This window comes from Cuculus canorus, chromosome 1, assembly GCF_017976375.1.
Source record: "Cuculus canorus isolate bCucCan1 chromosome 1, bCucCan1.pri, whole genome shotgun sequence".
Taxonomy (NCBI): domain Eukaryota; kingdom Metazoa; phylum Chordata; class Aves; order Cuculiformes; family Cuculidae; genus Cuculus; species Cuculus canorus.
The window spans coordinates 977752-1002298 of NC_071401.1; the positions used below are offsets into that span (position 1 = coordinate 977752).

General features: G+C 60.4%; 2 protein-coding genes across 3 annotated transcripts in view; both read left to right on the top strand.

Annotated features, from left to right (window-relative positions):
• Window positions 1-1714, top strand: part of PDE2A (phosphodiesterase 2A) — a 144786-nt gene extending 143072 nt beyond the window's left edge. The window contains exon 31 of the mRNA XM_054079289.1: window positions 436-1714. Coding sequence (XP_053935264.1) covers window positions 436-625 — 190 coding nt within the window. The 3' untranslated portion in view covers window positions 626-1714. The remainder of the gene's footprint in view (window positions 1-435) is intronic.
• Window positions 1715-9618: 7904 nt separating this feature from the next.
• LOC128853581 (beta-arrestin-1) overlaps window positions 9619-24547 on the top strand; it is a 31286-nt gene continuing 16357 nt past the window's right edge. For both annotated transcript variants that reach the window (XR_008452182.1, XM_054079298.1), the window contains exons 1-7: window positions 9619-9704; window positions 15925-15955; window positions 17793-17853; window positions 18811-18855; window positions 21860-22056; window positions 22989-23048; window positions 23788-23855. Coding sequence is in view for 1 of the 2 variants with exons in the window: in XM_054079298.1 (XP_053935273.1) it covers window positions 9685-9704; window positions 15925-15955; window positions 17793-17853; window positions 18811-18855; window positions 21860-22056; window positions 22989-23048; window positions 23788-23855 (482 nt within the window). In the remaining variant the exon portion in view is untranslated. The remainder of the gene's footprint in view (window positions 9705-15924; window positions 15956-17792; window positions 17854-18810; window positions 18856-21859; window positions 22057-22988; window positions 23049-23787; window positions 23856-24547) is intronic.

Sequence of the window (24547 nt, forward strand, 5' to 3'; positions counted from 1 at the left end):
GGTGGGACCAGGGATGGTGGGACCAGAGGTTCTCCAGGATCTCAGGGGGCTTCCAAGCAGTGGGGATGGAGGACGCGGGGTGGCACCCATCTCCTGTGCCAGGATGGGACATGGGATCCTCCAGGATCTCAGGGGGGTTCCAGGCAGTGGGGATGGAGGACGTGTGGTGGCACCCATTGCTCATCACCTCTTCCCATGTCAGGGTGGGACCAGGGATGGTGGGACCAGAGGTTCTCCAGCATCTCAGGGGGGTTCCAGGCAGTGGGGATGGAGGATGCGTGGTGGCACTCATTGCCCATGCCAGGATGGGACCAGGGATGGTGGGCAGAGGTTCTCCAGGATCTCAGGGGGGTTCCAAGCAGTGAAGATGGAGACCGCGTGGTGGCCTCCAGGTCCGGAGGTGCATCTCATGGCCGGTGGTTGCCTCCACCCCAGGTTGCTGCAGGACCTCTTCCCCAAAGCGTCGGAGCTCTACGAGCGGGTGGCCACCAACCGCCAGCACTGGACCAAAGTGTCCCACAAGTTCACCATCCGGGGGTTGCCCAGCAACAACTCCTTGGACTTCTTGGATGAGGACTACGACCCTGAGGGGACCGACGCTCAACTCAACGGCTGCGTGGAGTGACACCACCAGGGGACACCGCACCGCCCGGGGCCACCACCACCACCATCTCCAGCCCTCGGGAGCTCCGGCCCAGCGGGAGGAGAAGGGGTTGGGTGGACACCAGGGGTTGGGGAGCACCAGGGTGAGGTCCGTTCTCCGGCGGTGGTTGTCCCCTCTGCTCCAGGGTAGGTTCTCAGGTGTCCCCTCCACCCTGGTGGCCCCTGGGACGCCGGGTTTTGGTGGCCGAGGACATTGGGTGGAGGCGCTTTCAACTGCCTTAAGGTTGGAGAAGACGCGGTCCTACCTGGGGACAACGGGGACCGCGTCCTTGGTGGAACCCCTCCATGGAGGTGTCGTCCTCTGGAAGTGGGGTGGGAGGTCCTCGTGGACCTCTGGGGCTGTGGGAGGAGGGCAGAGGACTCCGGATGAGGTCCACCTAAGGAGATCGGCTCTGGGTGGAGAAGGGAAGAGGCACCACCTGGAGAGCGATGGCCGTGGAGATGCTCCGCTGGTGTCTCCTCGCCCGTCCCCACCACATGGAGATCATCTCCTGCCTCTTCCCAGCAGCTCCATGGGATGAAACCCCCCCGAGATCCACCACCCCGTGGCCTCGTGGCCCTCCCCCAGCTCGGTCCCACCAGGCAGGTCCTCTGCGAAGGGCTACACGAGGCTCCTCACAGGGAGGTTGGGCTCCACCACGCAGGGTCCCCACCATCAGGGGGGATCTTCTCTGCCTCGGTGGCCACCCAGGAGTCTCCTCGATGGAAGAAGCTGTCCCACCAACCAAGGTGGCCATGAGCATCTCCAGCGTGAGGGGCTTCACAACTCCTGCCATGCTGACCACCATGCACGGTCCCTGATGGTCTCCTGTGGTCCTGCAGACCACCATGAATGGACCCTGATGGTCTCCAGACCACCATGAACGGACCCTGATGGTCTCCTGTGGTCCTGCAGACCACCATGAACGGACCCTGATGGTCTCCAGACCACCATGAACGGACCCTGATGGTCTCCAGACCACCAAGAACGGACCCTGATGGTCTCCAGACCACCATGAACGGTCCCTGATGGTCTCCTGTGGTCCTGCAGACCACCATGAATGGACCCTGATTGTCTTCAGACCACCATGAATGGACCCTGATGGTCTCCTGTGGTCCTGCAGACCACCATGAACGGACCCTGATGGTCTCCAGACCACCATGAATGGTCCCAGATGGTCTCCTGTGGTCCTCCAGACCACCATGAACGGACCCAGATGGTCTCCTGTGGTCCTGCAGACCACCATGAACAGACCCTGATGGTCTCCAGACCACCAAGAACGGACCCTGATGGTCTCCAGATCACCAAGAACGGACCCTGATGGTCTCCAGACCACCAAGAACGGACCCTGATGGTCTCTAGACCACCATGCATGGTCCCAGATGGTCTCCTGTGGTCCTGCAGACCACCATGAACAGACCCTGATGGTCTCCAGACCACCATGAATGGTCCCAGATGGTCTCCTGTGGTCCTGCAGACCACCATGAACAGACCCTGATGGTCTCCAGACCACCAAGAACGGACCCTGATGGTCTCCAGACCACCATGAATGGACCCTGATGGTCTCCTGTGGTCCTGCAGACCACCATGAACGGTCCCTGATGGTCTCCAGACCACCATGAATGGACCCTGATGGTCTCCAGACCACCATGAACGGACCCTGATGGTCTCCAGACCACCATGAACGGTCCCAGATGGTCTCCTGTGGTCCTCCAGACCACCATGAACGGACCCTGATGGTCTCCTGTGGTCCCTCTGGTCCTACTGACTGCCATGCATGAACCTTACCAGTGTCCCATTGTCCTTCTGGTCCTGCAGACCACCACGCATGGACCCTGATGGTCTCTTGTGGTCCCTCTGGTCCTCCAGACCACCATGAACGAACCCTGATGGTCTCCTGTGGTCCTGTAGACCACCACACGTGGACCCAGATGGTCTCCTGTGGTCCTCCAGACCACCGTGCATGGACCCTGATGGTCTCCTGTGGTCCCTCAGGTCCTGTAGACCACCACACGTGGACCCTGATGGTCTCCTATGGTCCTGTAGACCACCACGCATGGACCCTGATGGTCTCCTGTGGTCCCTCAGGTCCTGTAGACCACTACATGTGGACCCTGATGGTCTCCTATGGTCCTGTAGACCACCACACATGGACCCTGATGGTCTCCTGTGGTCCCTCAGGTCCTGTAGACCACCACGCATGGACCCTGATGGTCTCCTGTGGTCCTTTTGGTCCTATTGACGGCCATGCTTGGACCCTGCCCATGTCCCATTGTCCTTCTGGTCCTACTGAGCACCATGCATGGACCCTGATGGTCTCCCGCGGTCCTTCTAATCCCACCGACTGCCACGCATGGACCTTGGCAGCATCCCATGGTCCCTCTGGTCCTACAGACCACCGTCCGTCAACCCTGATGGTCTCCTCTGACCCTCTGAAGCCCCTCAACTGCCTCGCATGGACCTCACCATCTTCCCTCTGGTCCTACTCAGCACCATGCATGGATCCTTCTGGACCTTCTCGGTGTCCCACCACTCCTCCTGCCCTGCTGACTGCTGCACATGGACCCACCGTCCTCCTGTGGTCCTTCAGGTCCTACAGACCACCATTCATGGATGGCAATGGCCTCCTGTGGTCCTTCAGGTCCTACAGACCACCATTCATGGATGGCGATGGCCTCCTGTGGTCCTTCTGACCACCATTCATGGATGGTGATGGCCTCCTGTGGTCCTTCTGGTCCTACAGACCACCATTCATGGATGGTGATGGCCTCCTGTGGTCCTTCTGACCACCATACATGGATGGCGATGGCCTCCTGTGGTCCTTCTGGTCCTACAGACCACCATTCATGGATGGTGATGACCTCCTGTAGTCCTTCTGGTCCTACAGACCACCATTCATGGATGGTGGTGGCCTCCTGTGGTCCTTCTGGTCCTACTGACCACCATTCATGGATGGTGATGGCCTCCTGTGGTCCCTCAGGTCCTACAGACCACCATTCATGGATGGCGATGGCCTCCTGTGGTCCTTCTGGTCCTTCTGACCACCATTCATGGATGGTGATGGCCTCCTGTGGTCCCTCAGGTCCTACAGACCACCATTCATGGATGGTGATGGCCTCCTGTGGTCCCTCAGGTCCTACAGACCACCATTCATGGATGGTGATGGCCTCCTGTGGACCCTGCCAGCCTCCCCTGTCCTCCAACCCAGCACGTGTGGACCTCCTCAGCCCTGAGGGCTCTTCTCAAGCAGCCCTACAGGGTTCCTCCAGGTCTATGTCCCCCTGGCCAAGCTTCTCACCAGGGTTGGTCCCACTGGGCTTCACGGTTTGCTCTCCCTAGGCTCAGTCCCACCAGGTTTGGTGGCTTGGGCCCACCAGCCCTGGTCCCACCAGGGTTGATCCCACCAGGACTGGTCCCACCAGGCTTGAAGACTTGGTCCCACCGGGCTTGGTCCCACCGGGCTTGGTCCCACCGGGCTTGAAGGCTTGGTCCCACCAAGCTCAGTCCCACCAGGCTTGAAGGCTTGGTCCCACCAGGCTTGGTCCCACCAGGGTTGGTCCCACCAGGCTTGAAGGCTTGGTCCCACCAGGACTGGTCCCACCAGGCTTGAAGACCTGGTCCCACCAGGCTCGGTCCCACCAGGCTCAGTCCCACCAGGGTTGGTCCCACCAGAGTTGGTCCCACCAGGGCTGGTCTCACCCAGGTTGGTCCCACCAGGACTGGTCCCACCAGGCTTGAAGGCTTGGTCCCACCAGCCTTGGTCTCACCCAGGTTGGTCCCACCAAGGTTGGTCCCACCAGAGCAGGTGCCACCGGGGTCTGGGACAATCTGGGTGTAACCCTGGGCAGAAGCCGATCCCCGGTGGTGTCCCGATGGGTCCTCACGGCACGGAGATGCTCCCGGTGTGACGAACCCCTCCTGGGTTTGGGGTGGTTGCTCCTCTCATCGTCTCCACCTGCTTTCTCGGGGGACTTTGGACCACGGGAGACCCCGAAGCTGAGGAGCTCCCCAGGGATGGAGAGAACGGAATTCCTTTTGCCTTACCTACTCGGAGATGCCTTCAGCGAGAAGCTTTGCCCCAACCCTGGAGGACCCACGCGGTGGCCATGCCCACGGCGTCCCCCTCGAGATGCCCTCGAGCTCTTCTTCTCCTTCCCGACCACTCGGAGAGGGCGGAGACGGTCCCAGAAGGCCCCAAAGTCCTTCAAGAGGAGGAAGGTGGCCCCATCCCCAACGTCACGTTGGGCCACCAACGCGCTGGTGGACCCTCCTCAGGGGGTCCGGAGGTCTCGCGGTGGCTCCTGCCCTCAGGGGTCCCGTCCTGCCGGTGGCCACGGTGGTCCCTCCGATGGACGTTGGGGAGGGTTGGTGGGCGTGGGCCAAACCTTCTGCGGTTCCTCTGTCCTCCCCTCACGCGGCGATGGTTGTTCTGCGCTCCGACGGAGCCCCAGAGGAGGAGAGGACCACTCTTCTCCTCTTCCTTCCTCCTCTTCCTCCTTTTCTGTGTCCTCCTTCTCCTTCCCTCTCTTCTCCTTCGCATTATCCTTTTCTCCTTCTCCCTCTCCATTTCTCCTCCTCCTTCTCTTCCTCCTCCTTCTCCTTTTCTCCTCCTCCTCCTCCTTTTCTTCTCCTCCTCCTCATCCTTCTCCTCTTCTCCTCCTCCTTCTCCTCCTTTTCTCCTCCTCCTCCTCTTCTTCTCCTCCTCTTCCAACTCCATCTCCTCCTCCTCGTCCTTCTCCTTTTCTCCTCGTCCTTCTCCTCTTCTCCTCCTCCTCCATCTCCTCCTCCTTCTCTTCCTCCTCCTCCTCCTTCTCTTCCTCCTCCTCCTCCTCCTTTTCTCCTTCTCCTCCTTCTCTTCTTCTCCTCCTCCTCCAACTCCATCTCCTCCTCCTCGTCCTTCTCCTTTTCTCCTCCTCCTTCTCCATCTCCTCTTCTCCTCCTCCTCTTCTCCTCCTCTCCTCCTCCTCTTCTTCTCCTCCTCCTCGTCCTTCTCCTTTTCTCCTCCTCCTCCATCTCCATCTCCTCCTCCTTCTCCTCTTCTCCTCCTCCTCCAACTCCATCTCCTCCTCCTCGTCCTTCTCCTTTTCTCCTCTTCCTTCTCTTCTTCTCCTCCTCCTCCAACTCCATCTCCTCCTCCTCCTCCTCCTCCTTTTCTCCTCCTCCATCTCCTCCTCCTCCTCCAACTCCACCACCTCCTCCTCGTCCTTCTCCTTTTCTCCTCCTCCTTCTCCATCTCCTCCTCTTCTCCTCCTCCTCTTCTCCTCCTCTTCTCCTCCTCCTCTTCCATCTCCTCCTCCTCTCCTCTTCTCCTCCTCTTCTCCTCCTCCTCTTCTCCTCCTTTCGTTATTTTGAGTGGGTTTTGGGTTTCCAATAAATTTCTACGTCGATCTCCCCACGGTGGGAGTCCCTCTTTGCCTTCTCTTCGGTCTCCATGAGATGAAGGTGCTGGGACGGTGCAGCACCCCGGAGATGCCCCAGTCCCACCAGGAGATCCCAGTCCCACCAGGAGGTCCCAGTCCCACCAGGAGATCCCAGTCCCACCAGGAGATCCCAGTCCCACCAGGAGGTCCCAGTCCAATCCAGGCTCTCCCAGTCCCACCAGGAGATCCCAGTCCCACCAGGAGATCCCAGTCCCACCAGCAGGTCCCAGTCCCACCAGGAGATCCCAGTCCCACCAGGAGGTCCCAGTCCAATCCAGGCTCTCCCAGTCCCACCAGGAGATCCCAGTCCCACCAGGAGGTCCCAGTCCCACCAGGAGATCCCAGTCCCACCAGGAGGTCCCAGTCCAATCCAGGCTCTCCCAGTCCCACCAGGCTCTCCCAGTCCCATCCAGACTCTCCCAGTCCCATCCAGGAGGTCCCAGTCCAATCCAGGCTGTCCCAGTCCCACCAGGCTGTCCCAGTCCCATCCAGACTCTCCCAGTCCCACCAGTAGATCCCAGTCCCATCCAGGCTCTCCCAGTCCCATCCAGTAGTTCCCAGTCCCACCAGTAGGTCCCAGTCCCACCAGTAGTTCCCAGTCCCACCAGGAGATCCCAGTCCCACCAGGCTCTCCCAGTCCCATCCAGGCCATCCCAGTCCCACCAGTAGTTCCCAGTCCCACCAGGAGATCCCAGTCCCACCAGTAGTTCCCAGTCCCTCCAGGAGATCCCAGTCCCACCAGTAGGTCCCAGTCCCATCCAGACTCTCCCAGTCCCATCCAGCAGGTCCCAGTCCCACCAGTAGGTCCCAGTCCCACCAGGCTCTCCCAGTCCCACCAGACTCTCCCAGTCCCACCAGCAGGTCCCAGTCCCACCAGTAGGTCCCAGTCCCACCAGGCTCTCCCAGTCCCACCAGACTCTCCCAGTCCCACCAGTAGTTCCCAGTCCCTCCAGTAGATCCCAGTCCCACCAGGAGGTCCCAGTCCCTCCAGTCCCTCCCAGTCCCTCCCAGTCCCTCCAGTCCCTCCCAGTCCCTCCCGTAGTTCCCAGTCCCACCAGTAGTTCCCAGTCCCACCCAGGCTCTCCCAGTCCCACCAGTAGTTCCCAGTCCCTCCAGTAGTTCCCAGTCCCTCCCAGTCCGTCCCATCGTTCCCAGTCCCGTCTCTCAGCAGCTGCTGTCTCGCTGCGATGCTCAGTGGGTGCAGGATCGGGCCCAGAGTGGCCCTGAGTCCCCGTGTCCCTCTGTCCCCGTCACTATGTCCCCATATCCCTCCGTCCCTCTGTCCCTCTGTCCCCATATCCCTCAGTCCCTCTGTCCCTCAGTCCCTGTCCCTCTGTCCCTCTGTCCCCCTGTCCCTCAGTCCCTCTGTCCCTCTGTCCCCATATCCCTCAGTCCCTCTGTCCCTCAGTCCCTGTCCCTCAGTCCCTCTGTCCCTCTGTCCCTCTGTCCTTCCATCCCTCCGTCCCTCTGTCCCCTCAGTCCCTCTGTCTCCATATCCCTCCGTCCCTCTGTCCCTCCGTCCCTGTCCCTCCGTCCCTCTGTCCCTCTGTCCCCATATCCCTCAGTCCCTCTGTCCCTCCGTCCCTGTCCCTCTGTCCCTCAGTCCCTCTCTCCCTCTGTCCCTCTGTCCTTCTGTCCCTCTGTCCCCTCTGTCCCCTCTGTCCCTCTGTCCCCATATCCCTCAGTCCCTCTGTCCCTCTGTCCCTCTGTCCTTCCATCCCTCCGTCCCTCTGTCCCCTCAGTCCCTCTGTCTCCATATCCCTCCGTCCCTCTGTCCCTCCGTCCCTGTCCCTCCGTCCCTCTGTCCCTCCATCCCTCTGTCCCTCTGTCCCCATATCCCTCAGTCCCTCTGTCCCTCCGTCCCTGTCCCTCTGTCCCTCAGTCCCTCTCTCCCTCTGTCCCTCTGTCCTTCTGTCCCTCTGTCCCCTCTGTCCCCTCTGTCCCTCTGTCCCCATATCCCTCAGTCCCTCTGTCCCTCCGTCCCTCTGTCCCTCTGTCCCTGTGTCCCTCTGTCCCTCTCCCCTCAGTCCCTCTGTCCCTCTGTCCCCATATCCCTCAGTCCCTCTGTCCCTCTCCCCTCAGTCCCTCTGTCCCTCTGTCCCTCAGTCCCTCTGTCCCCTCTGTCCCTCCGTCCCTCTGTCCCTCTGTCCCCATATCCCTCAGTCCCTCTGTCCCTCTGTCCCTCAGTCCCTCTGTCCCTCTGTCCCTCCGTCCCTCTGTCCCTCTGTCCCCATATCCCTCAGTCCCTCTGTCCCTCTGTCCCTCCGTCCCTCTGTCCCTCTGTCCCTGTGTCCCTCAGTCCCTCTGTCCCCTCTGTCCCCTCTGTCCCTCTGTCCCTCAGTCCCTCTGTCCCCTCTGTCCCTCTGTCCCCATATCCCTCTGTCCCTCTGTCCCTGTGCCCCCCCGTCGGTCTCTCTGTCCGTCATTCCCCCCGGTGGCCACGCGGTGTCGCTGTGTCCCCTCTCGCCGCTCTCAGGGCGGTGCCCGTTTCTCCCCCCGTTTCTCTCTCCCCCCGTTTCCTCCCCGCGGTCTCTCTCGGGGGCGGAGGCGGCGGCTCCGCGGGGTGCGTTCCCCGCACCGGGGACCGACCGGGCCCCAACCAGCCCCGACGGCAAGAGCCGCGCCGAACCGAGACCAACCGGGGCCAACCGAGCCCAACCGGGGCCAACCGGGGCGAACCGGGGCCAAACCGAGCCCAACCGGGGAGAACCGAGCCGAACCGGGGCCAACCGGGGCGAACCGAGCCCAACCGGGGCCAACCGAGCCGAACCGGGGCCAAACCGAGCCCAACCGGGGCCAACCGAGCCGAACCGGGGCGAACCGAGCCGAGCCGGGGCCAACCCGAGCCCAACCGAGCCGAACCGGGGCCAACCGGGGCGAACCGAGCCGAACCGGGGCCAACTGGGGGCGAACCGAGCCCAACCGGAGCCAACCGGGACGAACCGGGGCGAACCGAACCGAACGGGGACGAACGGATCCGAGCGGAGCCGAACCGGTTCGAGAGGAGCCGATTCGGGCCGAGAGGAACCAAAGCGGTTCGAGAGAAACCGAAAGGACTCGAGAGGAAGCGACGGGAACCGAACCGCTTCGAGAGGAGCCGAAGGGGACCAAAAGGAGCCGAAGTGGTTCGAGAGGAGCTGATTGGAACCGAACGGAAGCGAAAGGAACCGAACCGAGCCGGGAGGAACCGAGCGGGGCCGCTCTGCCTTGAGTGGAGCCCAACGGGGCTGAACCGGAGCCGAAAGGAACCGAAAGGAACCGAAAGAACCCGAACCGGAGCCGAAAGGAACCGAACCTGAGCCGAAAGAACCCGAACCTGAGCCGAAAGAACCCGAACCGGAGCCGAAAGGACCCGAGTGGAGCCGAAAAGAGCCGAACCGGAGCCGAAAGGACCCGAGTGGATCCGGAAGGAGCCGAAAGGACCCGAAAAGACCCGAACCGAACCCGAACGGAGCCGAACGGAGCGCAGTGGAGCGGAACCGGAGCCAAAGCGGATTGGAACGGGATTCGAAGGGGGCCGAATCCACCCCCCCCGCCGCCCCCTGAACCCTGACCCCCCCCTCCCCCCCCCAACCCCCCGGTAATTTTCCAAGCGCTTCCCGGTTCAGGATCCGCGGGGCCATGGGAGACAAAGGCACCCGGTGAGTGGGGGGCAACGGGGGGGGGGGGCTCCGTTTGGGGGGGCAGAAGGGGGGGCACAGCTTGGGGGGGCACCCAGGTTTGGGGGGGGCAGTTGGTGGGGGAGACCCAGGTTTAGGGGGGGGCACCCAGATTTGGGGGGGGGGGGGGCACAGTTTGGGGGGGGCACCCAGGTTTTGGGGGCACAGTTTGGGGGGGAGCACTCAAGTTTGGGGGGGGGGGTACCCAGGTTTGAGGGGAGGCAGTTGGTGGGGAGCACTGAGGTTTGGGGGGGGCACAGTTTGGGGGGGGCAGTTGGTGGGGAGCACTGAGGTTTGGGGGGGGGGGCACAGTTTGGGGGGACACCCTGGTTTGTAGGGGGGCACTCAGATTTGTGGGGGGGCACAGTATGGGGGGGGCACTCATGTTTGGGAGGGGGCACGGTTTGGGGGGGGCATCCAGGTTTGGGGGGGGCACTCAAGTTTGGGAGGGGCACAGTTTGTGGGGGGTACCCAGGTGTGGGGGGGGCAGGGGAGGCAGTTGGTGGGGGACACCCAGTTTGGGGGGGGGCACAGTTTGGGGGGGGGCTGTCAGGTTTGGGGGGGCACCCAGGTTTGAGGGGGGCACTCAGGTTGGGGGGGGCACAGTTTGGGGGAGGCACAGTATTGGGGGAGGGACACCCAGGTTTGGGGGGGGGGGCAGTTGGTGGGGGACACACAGTTTGGGGGGGAACCCAGGTTTGCGGGGGGGCAGAGTTTGAGGGGGGCACCCAGGTTGGGGGCGGCACAGTATGGGGGGGACCCAGGTTTGAGGGGAGGCAGTTGGTGGGGGACACCCAGTTTGGGGGGGGCACAGTTTGGGGGGGGCACCCAGCTTTGACGGGGGGGGGCACTGTTGGTGGGGGACACCTATGGGTGGGGGGGGCAGAGTTTGAGGGGGGGCACTCAGGTCTGGGGGGGGCACAGTATGGGGGGGACCCATGTTTGAGGGGGGGCACAGTTTGGGGGGACACCTAGGTTTTGGGGGGGCACAGTTTGGGGGAGGCACAGTATGGGGGGGACAGCCAGGTTTGAGGGGGGACAGTTGATGGGGGACACCCAGTTTGGGGGGGACACCCAGGTTTGGGGGGGGCACCCAGTTTGGGGGGGACACCCAGGTTTGGGGGGGGCACAGTTTGGAGGGGGACCCGGGTTTAGGGGCGTCAGTTGGTGGGGGACACCCAGGTTTGTTGGGGGCACAATTTGGGGGGGGCACTCTGCTTTGGGGGGGGGTCACAGTATGGGGGGGGCACTCAGGTTTAGGGGGGGCAGTTGATGGGAGACACCCAGGTTTGGGGGGGGGCACAGTATGGGGGGAACACCCAATTTGGGGGGGGCTGTTGGTGGGGGACACCCAGGTTTGGGGGGGGGCACTTAGATTGTGGGGGGGCACAGTTGGAGGAGGGGCACTCACGTTTGTTGGGGGCACAGTTTGGGGGGGAGCACTCAAGTTTAGGGGGGGGCACAGTATGGGGGGGGACCCAGGTTTGAGGGGGAGCAGTTGATGGGGGACACCCAGGTTTGGGGGGGGGGCACAGTTTGAGGGGGGGCACTCAGGTTTGGGGGGGGCACAGTATAGGGGGGACAGCCAGGTTTGGGGGGGGCAGTTGATGGGGGACACCCAGTTTGGGGGGGGCACAGTATGGGGGGGTACCCAGGTTTGGGGGGAGCAGTTGGTGGGGAGCACTGAGGTTTGGGGGGGGCACAGTTTGGGGGGGAGCACTCAAGTTTTGGGGGGGCACAGTTTGGGGGGACACCCTGGTTTGTGGGGGGGCACTCAGATTTGTGGGGGGGCACAGTATGGGGGGGGCACTCAAGTTTGGGAGGGGGCACGGTTTGGGGGGGGCATCCAAGTTTGGGGGGGCACACTCAAGTTTGGGGGGGGCACAGTTTGTGGGGGGTACCCAGGTTTGTGGGGGGCACTCAAGTTTGGGGGGGGCACAGTTTGTGGGGGGTACCCAGGTTTGGGGGGGAGCACTCAAGTTTTGGGGGGGGGCACGGTATGGGGGAACACCCAGATTTGGGGGGTCAGTTTGTGGGGGACACGCAGGTTGGGGGGGGGCAGAATTTGAGGGGGGGCTGTCAGGTTTGGGGGGGGGCACCCAGGTTTGAGGGGGGGCAGTTGGTGGGGAACACCCAGGTTTGGGGGGGCACTCAGGTTTGGGGGGGGCACAGTTTGGGGGAGGCACAGTATGGGTGGAGGGACACCCAGGTTTGGAGGGGGCGCATTGGTGGGGGACACACAGTTTGGGGGGGAACCCAGGTTTGCGGGGGGGCAGAGTTTGAGGGGGGCACCCAGGTTTGGGGGGGGGCACAGTATGGGGGGGAACCCAGGTTTGAGGGGGGGCAGTTGGTGGGGGACACCCAGGTTTGAGGGGGGGCAGAGTTTGAGGAGGAGCACTCAGGTCTGGGGGGGACCACAGTATAGGGGGGGGACACCCAGGTTTTTGGGGGACACCCAGGTTTGGGGGGGGTGACTTGGTTTTGGGTGGGAGGGGCTCGGTTTGGGGGGGCAGCTGGTATGGGGGGGCAGTTTGGGGGGGTACCCTGGTTTTGGGGGGGTGACACCTGGTAATGGGGGGGGGCACTTGGGGGGGGGGTTGGGGGGTGCAGCCCAGTTTGGGGGGGGGTCTTGGGTTTGGGGGGGAGGGGTCAGTTTGGGGGGGGGAGGAGCACCTGATTTGGGGGGGACGGACATTTTGAGGGGACACTGGTTTGGGGGGGCAGTGGAAGGGGGGGCACTTGGTAGTGGGGGGGATTTGGGGGGCACAGTTTGGAGGGTGGCACCTGGTTTGGGGGTGACTCGGGGCTGGGGGGGGGGGGGGGGCTCGGTTTGGGGGGGCAGCTGGTAATGGGGGGGGGCACCCGCGTTGGGGGCAGCAGTTTGGGGTCCCCTGGGAGGGGTTTTGGGGTCCTCTTGGGACAAACATGGCTTTGGGGTCCCCCCAGATGTGTTTTGGGGTCCCCCGGATGTGTTTTGGGGTCCCCCAGGATGAATTTGGGGTCCCCCGGATGTGTTTTGGGGTCCCTTTGGATGGGTTTGGGGTCCCCCAGGATGAGTTTGGGGTCCCCCCAGATGTGTTTTGGGGTTCCTTTGGATGTGTTTTGGGGTCCCCTTGGATGGATTTTGGGGTCCCCCAGGATGAATTTGGGGACCCCCGGATGTGTTTTGGGGTCCCTTTGGATGTGTTTTGGAGTCCCCTTGGATGGATTTTGGGGTCCCCCAGGATGAATTTGGGGTCCTCTGGATGTATTTTGGGGTCGCCCAGGATGAATTTGGGGTCCCCCGGATGTGTTTTGGGGTTCCTTTGGATGTGTTTGGGGTCCCCCGGGATGAATTTGGGGTTCCCCCGGATGTGTTTTGAGGTCCCCTTGGATGGGTTTGGAGTTCCCCAGGATGAATTTGGGGCCGCCCAGGTGTATTTTGGGGTCCCCCAGGATGAATTTGGGGTCCCCCCGGATGTATTTTGGGGTCCCCCCGGATGTGTTTTGGAGTTCCTTTGGATGGGTTTGGGGTCCCCCAGGATGAATTTGGGGACCTCCAGGTGTATTTTGGGGTCCCCCAGGATGAGTTTGGGGTCCCTTTGGATGGGTTTGGGGTCTCCCAGGATAAATTTGGGGTCCCCCGGATGTATTTTGGGGTCCCCTTGGATGGATTTGGGGTCCCCCAGGATGAGTTTGGGGTCCCCCCAGATGTGTTTTGGGGTTCCTTTGGATGTGTTTCGGGGTCCCCTTGGATGGATTTTGGGGTCCCCCAGGATGAATTTGGGGTCCCCCGGATGTGTTTTGGGGTTCCTTTGGATGTGTTTGGGGTCCCCCGGGATGAATTTGGGGTTCCCCCGGATGTGTTTTGAGGTCTCCTTGGATGGGTTTGGGGTCCCCCAGGATGAATTTGGGGTCCCTTTGGATGGGTTTGGGGTCCCCCGGGATGAATTTGGGGTTCCCCCGGATGTATTTTGGGGTTCCCTTGGATGGGTTTGGGGTCCCTTTGGATGGGTTTTGGGGTCCCCCAGGATGAATTTGGGGTCCCCCGGATGTGTTTTGGGGTCCCCCCGGATGAATTTGGGGTCCCTGTGGATGGGTTTGGGATCCCCCAGGATGAATTTGGGGTCCCCCCGGATGTATTTTGGGATCCCCCCGGATGTGTTTTGGGGTCCCTTTGGATGGGTTTGGGGTCCCCCGGGATGAATTTGGGGTCACCCCGGATGTGTTTTGGGGTCCCTTCGGATGGGTTTGGGGTCCCCCAGATGGATTTTGGGGTCCTCTTGGGCCAAAGATGGGTTTTGGAGTTTCCTCGGGAGGGGTTTTGGGGTCCCCTTGGATGGGTTTGGGGTCCCCTTGGGACAGGGATGGATTTTGGGGTCCTCTAGGATGTGTTTTGGGGTCCCCCGGGATGGGTTTTGGGGTCCCTGTGGCCCATGGATGTGTTTTGGGGTCCCCCGGGATGGGTTTGGGGTCCCCATGGATGGGTTTGTGGTCCCCCGGGATGGGTTTTGGGGTCCCCCTGGAAGGGTTTGGTGTCCCTGTGGCCCCTGGAAGGGTTTGGGGTTCCCCTGGAAGGGTTTGGGGTCCCCCTGGAAGGGTTTGGGCCTTCCTGTGGCCCATGGAGGGTTTGGGGTCCCCCGGGATGGGTTTGGGGTTCCCATGGAAGGGTTTGGGGTCTCCATGGAAGGGTTTGGGGTCCCCATGGCCCCTGGATGGGTTTGGGGTCCCCCTGGAAGGGTTTGGGGTCCCCGTGGCCCATGGAAGGATTTGGGGTCCCCCGGGATGGGTTTTGGGGTCCCCCTGGAACCATGGCCCCATGGTCCAAGGAAGGGTTTGGGGTCCCCCTGAAAGGGTTTGGGGTCCCCTGGGAAGGGTTTGGGGTTTTGTGACCTCTGGAAGGGTTTGGGGTTCCCCGTGGAAGGGTTTGGGGTCCCCCTGAAAGGGTTTGGGGTCTCCATGGAAGGGTTTGGGGTCCCCCTGAAGGGTTTGGGGTCCCCGTGGCCCCTGGAAGGGTTTGGGGTTCCCCATGGAAGGGTTTGGGGTCCCCCTGAAAGGATTTGGGGTCCCCTGGGATGGATTTGGGGTCCCCCTGGAAGAGTTTGGGGTCTCCATGGAAGGGTTTGGGGTCCCTGTGGCCCATGGAAGGGTTTGGGGTCCCCCTGAAAGGGTTTGGGGTCCCCCTGGAAAGGTTTGGGGTCTCCTTGGAAGGGTTTTGGGGTCCCCCTGGAAAGGTTTGGGGTCCCTGTGACCCATGGATGAGTTTGGGGTTTCCCTGGAAGGGTTTGGGGTCCCCATGGATGGGTTTGGGGTCCCCCTGGAAGGGTTTGGGGTCCCCGTGGCCCATGGATGGGTTTGGGGTCCCCATGGAAGGGTTTTGGGGTCCCCATGGAAGGGTTTGGGGTCCCCGTGGCCCCTGGAAGGGTTTGGGGTCCCCCGGGATGGGTTTTAGGGTCCCCCTGGAAGGGTTTGGGGTTCCCCTGGGAAGGGTTTGGGGTCCCCCTGAAAGGATTTGGGGTCCCCCTGGAAGGGTTTGGGGTCCCCGTGGCCCCTGGAAGGGTTTGGGGTCTCCATGGAAGGGTTTGAGGTCCCCCGGGATGGGTTTTGGGGTCCCCTGGAAGGGTTTGGGGTTCCTGTGGTCCATGGTAGGGTTTGGGGTCCCCCTGGAAGGGTTTTGGGGTCCCCATGGCCCATGGATGGGTTTGGGGTCCCCTGGATGGGTTTTGGGGTCCCCTGGAAGGGTTTGGGGTCCCATGGAAGGGTTTGGGGTCCCCTGGATGGGTTTTGGGGTCCCCTTGGAAGGGTTTGGGATCTCCTGGGATGGGTTTTGGGGTTCCTGTGGTCCATGGAAGGGTTTGGGGTCCCCCTGGATGGGTTTTGGGGTCCCCCGGGATGGGTTTTGGGGTCCCCTGGGATGGGTTTTGGGGTTCCTGTGGTCCATGGAAGGGTTTGGGGTCTCCATGGAAGGGTTTGGGGTCCCCTGGGATGGGTTTTGGGGTCCCCGTGGGGCGCAGGACAGGAGCGTCCTGGGAGGTCCTTTATCTGTGGTGGCTTTGGGGTCCCTCCAGGAGAGAGGGAGCAGAGAGGGAGCAGAGAGGGAGGGAGAAGGACCTCTCGGGGCCTCTCCGGTGGTGGCTTTGAGGGCTTTGAGGTCCTCGGGGGCCACCGGGGGAGGAGGACCTCAGGGGTGGACACCACCCATTAACCCTTCCCTCTTCTCCAGGGTCTTCAAGAAGGCGAGTCCCAACGGGAAGGTGAGCAGAACCCCAACATCTGGGGGGGGTTCAGGGGTGGAGGCATCTCGAGGGGTTCAGGGGTGGAGAGATCTGGAGGGGTTCATGGAGACATCGGGAGGGGTTCATGGAGGCATCTGGAGGGGTTCATGGAGACATCGGGAGGGGTTCAGGGGTGGAGACATCGGGAGGGGTTCAGGGGTGGAGGCATCTGGAGGGGTTCATGGAGACATCAGGAGGGGTTCAGGGGTGGAGGCATCTGGAGGGGTTCAGGGGTGGAGGCATCTCGAGGGGTTCATGGGGACATCGGGAGGGGTTCAGGGGTGGAGGCATCTCGAGGGGTTCATGGGGACATCGGGAGGGGTTCAGGGGTGGAGACATCTCGAAGGGTTCATGGAGACATCTGGAGGGGTTCAGGGGTGGAGACATCTGGAGGGGTTCATGGAGACATCGGGAGGGGTTCAGGGGTGGAGACATCTGGAGGGGTTCATGGAGACATCGGGAGGGGTTCAGGGGTGGAGACATCTCGAGGGGTTCATGGAGACATCTGGAGGGGTTCATGGAGACATCGGGAGGGGTTCAGGGGTGGAGACATCTCGAGGGGTTCATGGAGACATCTGGAGGGGTTCATGGAGACATCGGGAGGGGTTCAGGGGTGGAGACATCTCGAGGGGTTCATGGAGACATCTGGAGGGGTTCATGGAGACATCTGGGGGGGTTCAGGGGTGGAGACATCTCGAGGGGTTCATGGAGACATCGGGAGGGGTTCATGGAGACATCTGGAGGGGTTCAGGGGTGGGGACATCTGGAGGGGTTCATGGAGACATCTGGAGGGGTTCAGGGGTGGAGACATCTCGAAGGGTTCATGGAGACATCTGGAGGGGTTCAGGGATGGAGACATCGGGAGGGGTTCATGGAGACATCGGGAGGGGTTCAGGGGTGGAGACATCTGGAGGGGTTCATGGAGACATCTGGAGGGGTTCAGGGGTGGAGACATCGGGAGGGGTTCATGGAGACATCTGGAGGGGTTCATGGAGACATCTCGAAGGGTTCATGGAGACATCTGGAGGGGTTCATGGAGACATCGGGAGGGGTTCAGGGGTGGAGACATCTGGAGGGGTTCATGGAGACATCTGGAGGGGTTCAGGGGTGGAGACATCGGGAGGGGTTCATGGAGACATCTGGAGGGGTTCATGGAGACATCTGGAGGGGTTCAGGGGTGGAGACATCGGGAGGGGTTCATGGAGACATCTGGAGGGGTTCATGGAGACATCTGGAGGGGTTCAGGGGTGGAGACATCAGGAGGGGTTCATGGAGACATCTGGAGGGGTTCAGGGGTGGAGGCATCGGGAGGGGTTCAGGGGTGGAGACATCTGGAGGGGTTCATGGAGACATCGGGAGGGGTTCAGGGGTTCATGGAGACATCTGGAGGGGTTCATGGAGACATCTGGAGGGGTTCATGGAGACATCGGGAGGGGTTCAGGGGTGGAGACATCGGGAGGGGTTCAGGGATGGAGGCATCTGGAGGGGTTCAGAGGTGGAGACATCAGGAGGGGTTCATGGAGACATCGGGAGGGGTTCAGGGGTGGAGACATCTGGAGGGGTTCATGGAGACATCGGGAGGGGTTCAGGGGTTCATGGAGACATCGGGAGGGGTTCAGGGATGGAGACATCTCGAGGGGTTCAGGGGTGGAGACATCAGGAGGGGTTCATGGAGACATCTGGAGGGGTTCATGGAGACATCTGGAGGGGTTCAGGGGTGGAGGCATCTGGAGGGGTTCAGGTGCCCCACGGGGTGGGGACATCTGGAGGGGCTGAGGTGCCCGGGATGGTCCCCGTGACCCCGTGTCCTCTCCAGCTCACTGTCTACCTGGGCAAGAGGGACTTCGTGGACCACATCGATGTGGTGGACCCCGTGGGTACGTGGGGACCGGGGGGACATGGGTGGGGAACCCCCCCGTCCTGGTGTTCTTCCATCCTGGTGTCCCCCCATCCTGGTGTCCCCCCATCCTGGTGTCCTTCCATCCTGGTGTCCCTCCATCCTGGTGTCCCCCCATCCTGGTGTACCCCCATCGTGGTGTCCCTCCATCCTGGTGTCCCCCCATCCTGGTGTCCTTCCATCCTGGTGTCCCTCCATCCTGGTGTCCCTCCATCCTGGTGTCCCCCCATCCTGGTGTCCCTCCATCCTGGTGTCCCCCCATCCTGGTGTTCCCCCATCGTGGTGTCCCCCCATCGTGGTGTTCCCCCATCCCATTGTCCCTCCATCCCAGTGTCCCTCCATCCCAGTGTCCCCCCATCCTGGTGTCCCCCCATCCTGGTGTGCCCCCATCCTGATGTCCCCCCATTGTGGTGTCCTTCCATCCTGGTGTCCCCCATCCTGGTGTCCCCCCATCCTGGTGTCCCTCCATCCTGGTGTCCTTCCATCTTGGTGTCCCCCCATCCTGGTGTCCCTCCATCCCATTGTCCCCCCATCCTGGTGTTCCCCATCCTGGTGTCCCTCCATCCTGGTGTCCCTCCATCGTGGTGTCCTTCCATCCTGGAGTCCCCCCATCGTGGTGTCCCCCCATCCTGGTGTTCCCCCATCCCATTGTCCCCCCATCCCATTGTCCCCCCATCCTGGTGTCCTTCCATCCTGGAGTCCCCCCATCCTGGTGTCCCCCCATCCTGGTGTCCCCCCATCGTGGTGTCCTTCCATCCTGGTGTCCCCCCCATCCTGGTGTTCCCCATCCCATTGTCCCCCCATCCCATTGTCCCTCCATCCCATTGTCCCCCCGTGGTGGTGTCCCCGCGTGGTGGTGTCCCCCCGTGGTGGTGTCCCCCCGTGGTGGTGGTGTCCCCCCGTGGTGGTGTCCCCTCTGACGCCTCTCCCGTTGCAGATGGAGTGGTTCTGGTGGATCCCGAATACCTGAAGGAGCGCAAAGGTAACGCCTCCACCGCCCGGAGACCCTTTGGCCCCAGAGCACCACCGCACTGTCCCATGTCGTGATATAACCATGTCGTGATACCACCGGGCTGTGATGACACCGCATCACTCCATGGTTCCATCACTCCATGGTTCCATCACTCCATGGTTCCTTCACTCCATGGTTCCATCACTCCATGGTTCCATCACCCCATGGTTCCATCACTCCATGGTTCCATCACTCCATGGTTCCTTCACTCCATGGTTCCATCACTCCATGGTTCCATCACTCCACGGTTCCATCACTCCAGGGTTCCATCATTCCACGGTTCCATCACTCCACGGTTCCATCACTCCATGGTTCCATCACTCCATGGTTCCATCACTCCACGGTTCCATCATTCCATGGTTCCATCACCCCATGGTTCCATCACTCCACGGTTCCATCACTCCACGGTTCCATCATTCCACGGTTCCATCACTCCGTGGTTCCATCACTCCACGGTTCCATCACTCCATGGTTCCATCACTCCATGGTTCCATCACTCCACGGTTCCATCATTCCATGGTTCCATCACCCCATGGTTCCATCACTCCACGGTTCCATCACTCCACGGTTCCATCATTCCACGGTTCCATCACCCCATGGTTCCATCACTCCACGGTTCCATCACTCCATGGTTCCATCACTCCATGGTTCCATCACTCCACGGTTCCATCATTCCATGGTTCCATCACCCCATGGTTCCATCATTCCATGGTTCCATCATTCCATGGTTCCATCACTCCATGGTTCCATCACTCCATGGTTCCATCACTCCACGGTTCCATCATTCCATGGTTCCATCATTCCATGGTTCCATCACTCCACGGTTCCATCACTCCACGGTTCCATCACTCCATGGTTCCATCACTCCACGGTTCCATCACTCCACGGTTCCATCATTCCATGGTTCCATCACTCCATGGTTCCATCACTCCACGGTTCCATCACTCCATGGTTCCATCACTCCATGGTTCCATCACTCCACGGTTCCATCACCCCATGGTTCCTTCACTCCATGGTTCCATCATTCCATGGTTCCATCACTCCACGGTTCCATCACTCCACGGTTCCATCACTCCATGGTTCCATCACTCCATGGTTCCATCACCCCATGGTTCCATCATTCCATGGTTCCATCACTCCATGGTTCCATCACTCCACGGTTCCATCACTCCACGGTTCCATCATTCCATGGTTCCATCACTCCATGGTTCCATCATTCCATGGTTCCATCACTCCATGGTTCCATCATTCCATGGTTCCATCACTCCACGGTTCCATCATTCCATGGTTCCATCACTCCATGGTTCCATCATTCCACGGTTCCATCACTCCACGGTTCCATCACTCCACGGTTCCATCACTCCATGGTTCCATCACTCCATGGTTCCATCATTCCATGGTTCCATCACCCCATGGTTCCATCACTCCATGGTTCCATCATTCCATGGTTCCATCACCCCATGGTTCCATCACCCCATGGTTCCATCATTCCATGGTTCCATCATTCCATGGTTCCATCACTCCATGGTTCCATCATTCCATGGTTCCATCACTCCATGGTTCCATCACTCCATGGTTCCATCACTCCATGGTTCCATCACTCCACGGTTCCATCACTCCACGGTTCCATCATTCCACGGTTCCATCATTCCATGGTTCCATCACTCCATGGTTCCATCACTCCACGGTTCCATCACTCCATGGTTCCATCACTCCATGGTTCCATCATTCCATGGTTCCATCACTCCACGGTTCCATCATTCCATGGTTCCATCATTCCATGGTTCCATCACTCCACGGTTCCATCACTCCACGGTTCCATCACTCCATGGTTCCATCACTCCACGGTTCCATCACTCCACGGTTCCATCATTCCATGGTTCCATCACTCCATGGTTCCATCACTCCACGGTTCCATCACTCCATGGTTCCATCACTCCATGGTTCCATCACTCCACGGTTCCATCACCCCATGGTTCCTTCACTCCATGGTTCCATCACTCCATGGTTCCATCATTCCATGGTTCCATCACTCCACGGTTCCATCACTCCACGGTTCCATCACTCCATGGTTCCATCACTCCATGGTTCCATCACCCCATGGTTCCATCATTCCATGGTTCCATCACTCCACGGTTCCATCACTCCATGGTTCCATCACTCCACGGTTCCATCACTCCATGGTTCCATCACTCCATGGTTCCATCATTCCATGGTTCCATCACTCCACGGTTCCATCACTCCATGGTTCCATCACTCCACGGTTCCATCACTCCACGGTTCCATCACTCCATGGTTCCATCACTCCACGGTTCCATCACTCCATGGTTCCATCACCCCATGGTTCCATCATTCCACGGTTCCATCATTCCATGGTTCCATCACTCCATGGTTCCATCACTCCACGGTTCCATCACTCCACGGTTCCATCATTCCATGGTTCCATCACTCCATGGTTCCATCATTCCATGGTTCCATCACTCCATGGTTCCATCATTCCATGGTTCCATCACTCCACGGTTCCATCATTCCATGGTTCCATCACTCCATGGTTCCATCATTCCACGGTTCCATCACTCCACGGTTCCATCACTCCACGGTTCCATCACTCCATGGTTCCATCACTCCATGGTTCCATCATTCCATGGTTCCATCACCCCATGGTTCCATCACTCCATGGTTCCATCATTCCATGGTTCCATCACCCCATGGTTCCATCACCCCATGGTTCCATCATTCCATGGTTCCATCATTCCATGGTTCCATCACTCCATGGTTCCATCATTCCATGGTTCCATCACTCCACGGTTCCATCATTCCATGGTTCCATCACTCCACGGTTCCATCACTCCATGGTTCCATCACCCCATGGTTCCATCACTCCATGGTTCCTTCACTCCACGGTTCCATCACTCCATGGTTCCACCACCCCATGGTTCCATCAGGTGATGTCCTTTCTCCTCTTCTCCTCCAGTCTTTGTGACCTTGACCTGCGCTTTCCGCTATGGCCGTGAGGACCTCGATGTCCTGGGATTGACCTTCCGGAAGGACCTCTTTGTGGCCAACGCTCAGGCGTTCCCCCCCGTCCCCGAGGAGAAGAAAGCGCTGACGCGGCTCCAGGAGCGCCTCCTCAAGAAACTCGGGGACAACGCCTTCCCCTTCACCTTCGAGGTGGGGAAACTGAGGCACAGGGCTGGTGGAGATGGAGGTGTTCTCCAGGATGGAGATGGGATGGAGATGGGATGGAGATGTTCTCAGGATGGAGATGGGATGGAGATGTTCTCAGGGATGGAGATGGGATGGAGATGGGATGGAGATGTTCTCAGGGATGGAGATGGGATGGAGATGTTCTCAGGGTGGAGATGGGATGGAGATGGGATGGAGATGGGATGGAGATGTTCTCAGGATGGAGATGGGATGGAGATGTTCTCAGGATGGAGATGGGATGGAGATGTTCTCAGGATGGAGATGGGATGGAGATGTTCTCAGGGATGGAGATGGGATGGAGATGTTCTCAGGGTGGAGATGGGATGGAGATGTTCTCAGGGTGGAGATGGGATGGAGATGTTCTCAGGATGGAGATGGGATGGAGATGTTCTCAGGATGGAGATGGGATGGAGATGTACTCAGGATGGAGATGGGATGGAGATGTTCTCAGGGGTGGAGATGGGATGGAGATGGGATGGAGATGTTCTCAGGATGGAGATGGGATGGAGATGTTCTCAGGGGTGGAGATGGGATGGAGATGGGATGGAGATGTTCTCGGGATGGAGATGGGATGGAGATGTTCTCAGGGTGGAGATGCGATGGAGATGTTCTCGGGATGGAGATGGGATGGAGATGTTCTCAGGGTGGAGATGGGATGGAGATGTTCTCAGGGAGGAGATGGGATGGAGATGTTCTCAGGATGGAGATGGGATGGAGATGTTCTCAGGATGGAGATGGGATGGAGATGTTCTCAGGATGGAGATGGGATGGAGATGGGATGGAGATGGGATGGAGATGGGATGGAGATGGGATGGAGATGGGATGGAGATGGCTGCAGGAGGAGATGCAGCGTTGTGGGGTTGTGGTCGCGTGTGGGTGACTCTGTGTCCCCGCAGCTGCCGCGCAGTTTGCCGTGCTCGGTGACACTGCAGCCGGGACCCGAGGACACGGGCAAGGTAAGGACATCCCATCCCATCCCATCCCATCCATCCCATCCCATCCCATCCATCCCAACCCATCCCATCCCATCCCATCCCATCCCATCCCATCCCATCCCATCCCATCCCATCCCATCCCATCCATCCCATCCATCCCATCCCATCCATCCCATCCCATCCCATCCCATCCCATCCCATCCATCCCATCCATCCCATCCCATCCATCCCATCCCATCCCATCCCATCCCATCCCATCCCATCCCATCCCATCCCATCCCATCCCATCCCATCCATCCCATCCATCCCATCCCATCCATCCCATCCCATCCCATCCCATCCCATCCATCCCATCCCATCCCATCCCATCCCATCCATCCCATCCCATCCATCCCATCCCATCCCATCCCATCCCATCCCATCCCATCCCATCCATCCCATCCCATCCCATCCCATCCCATCCCATCCCATCCCATCCATCCCATCCCATCCCATCCCATCCATCCCATCCATCCCATCCCATCCCATCCCATCCCATCCCATCCCAACCCATCCCATCCCATCCCATCCCATCCCATCCCATCCATCCCATCCCATCCCATCCATCCCATCCCATCCATCCCATCCCATCCCATCCCAACCCATCCATCCCATCCCATCCCATCCCAACCCATCCATCCCATCCCATCCCATCCCATCCCATCCATCCCATCCCATCCATCCCATCCATGGACACCCACCGCAGCCCCTCCCCCCTCAGGCCTGCGGGGTTGACTACGAGGTCAAAGCCTTCTGCGCTGAGAACCTCGAGGAGAAGATCCACAAGAGGTGAGACGGGAAAAGCACCGGAGGAGACCGAGAGGGACCGAGGATGGAGATGGGGTGGAGGTGTCCTCCAGGGTGGAGATGGGATGGAGATGGGATGGAGGTGTTCTTTGGGATGGAGATGGGATGGAGACGTCCTTCAGGGTGGAGATGGGATGGAGATGTTCTCCAGGGTGGAGATGGGATGGAGATGGGATGGAGGTGTTCTCCGGGCTGGAGATGGGATGGAGACGTCCTTCAGGATGGAGATGTTCTTTGGGATGGAGATGGGATGGAGATGGTCTCCAGGGTGGAGATGGGATGGAGGTGTCCTCCAGGATGGAGATGGGATGGAGATGGTCTCCAGGGTGGAGGTGGGATGGAGATGGGATGGAGATGTTCTCCAGGGTGGAGATGGGATGGAGACGTCCTTCAGGATGGAGATGTTCTTTGGGATGGAGATGGGATGGAGATGGTCTCCAGGGTGGAGATGGGATGGAGGTGTCCTCCAGGATGGAGATGGGATGGAGATGGTCTCCAGGGTGGAGGTGGGATGGAGATGGGATGGAGATGTTCTCCAGGGTGGAGATGGGATGGAGATGTCCTCCAGGATGGAGATATCCTCCAGGGTGGAGATGGGATGGAGATGGGATGGAGGTGTCCTCCGGGGTGGAGATGGGATGGAGATGTCCTCCAGGGTGGAGATGGGATGGAGA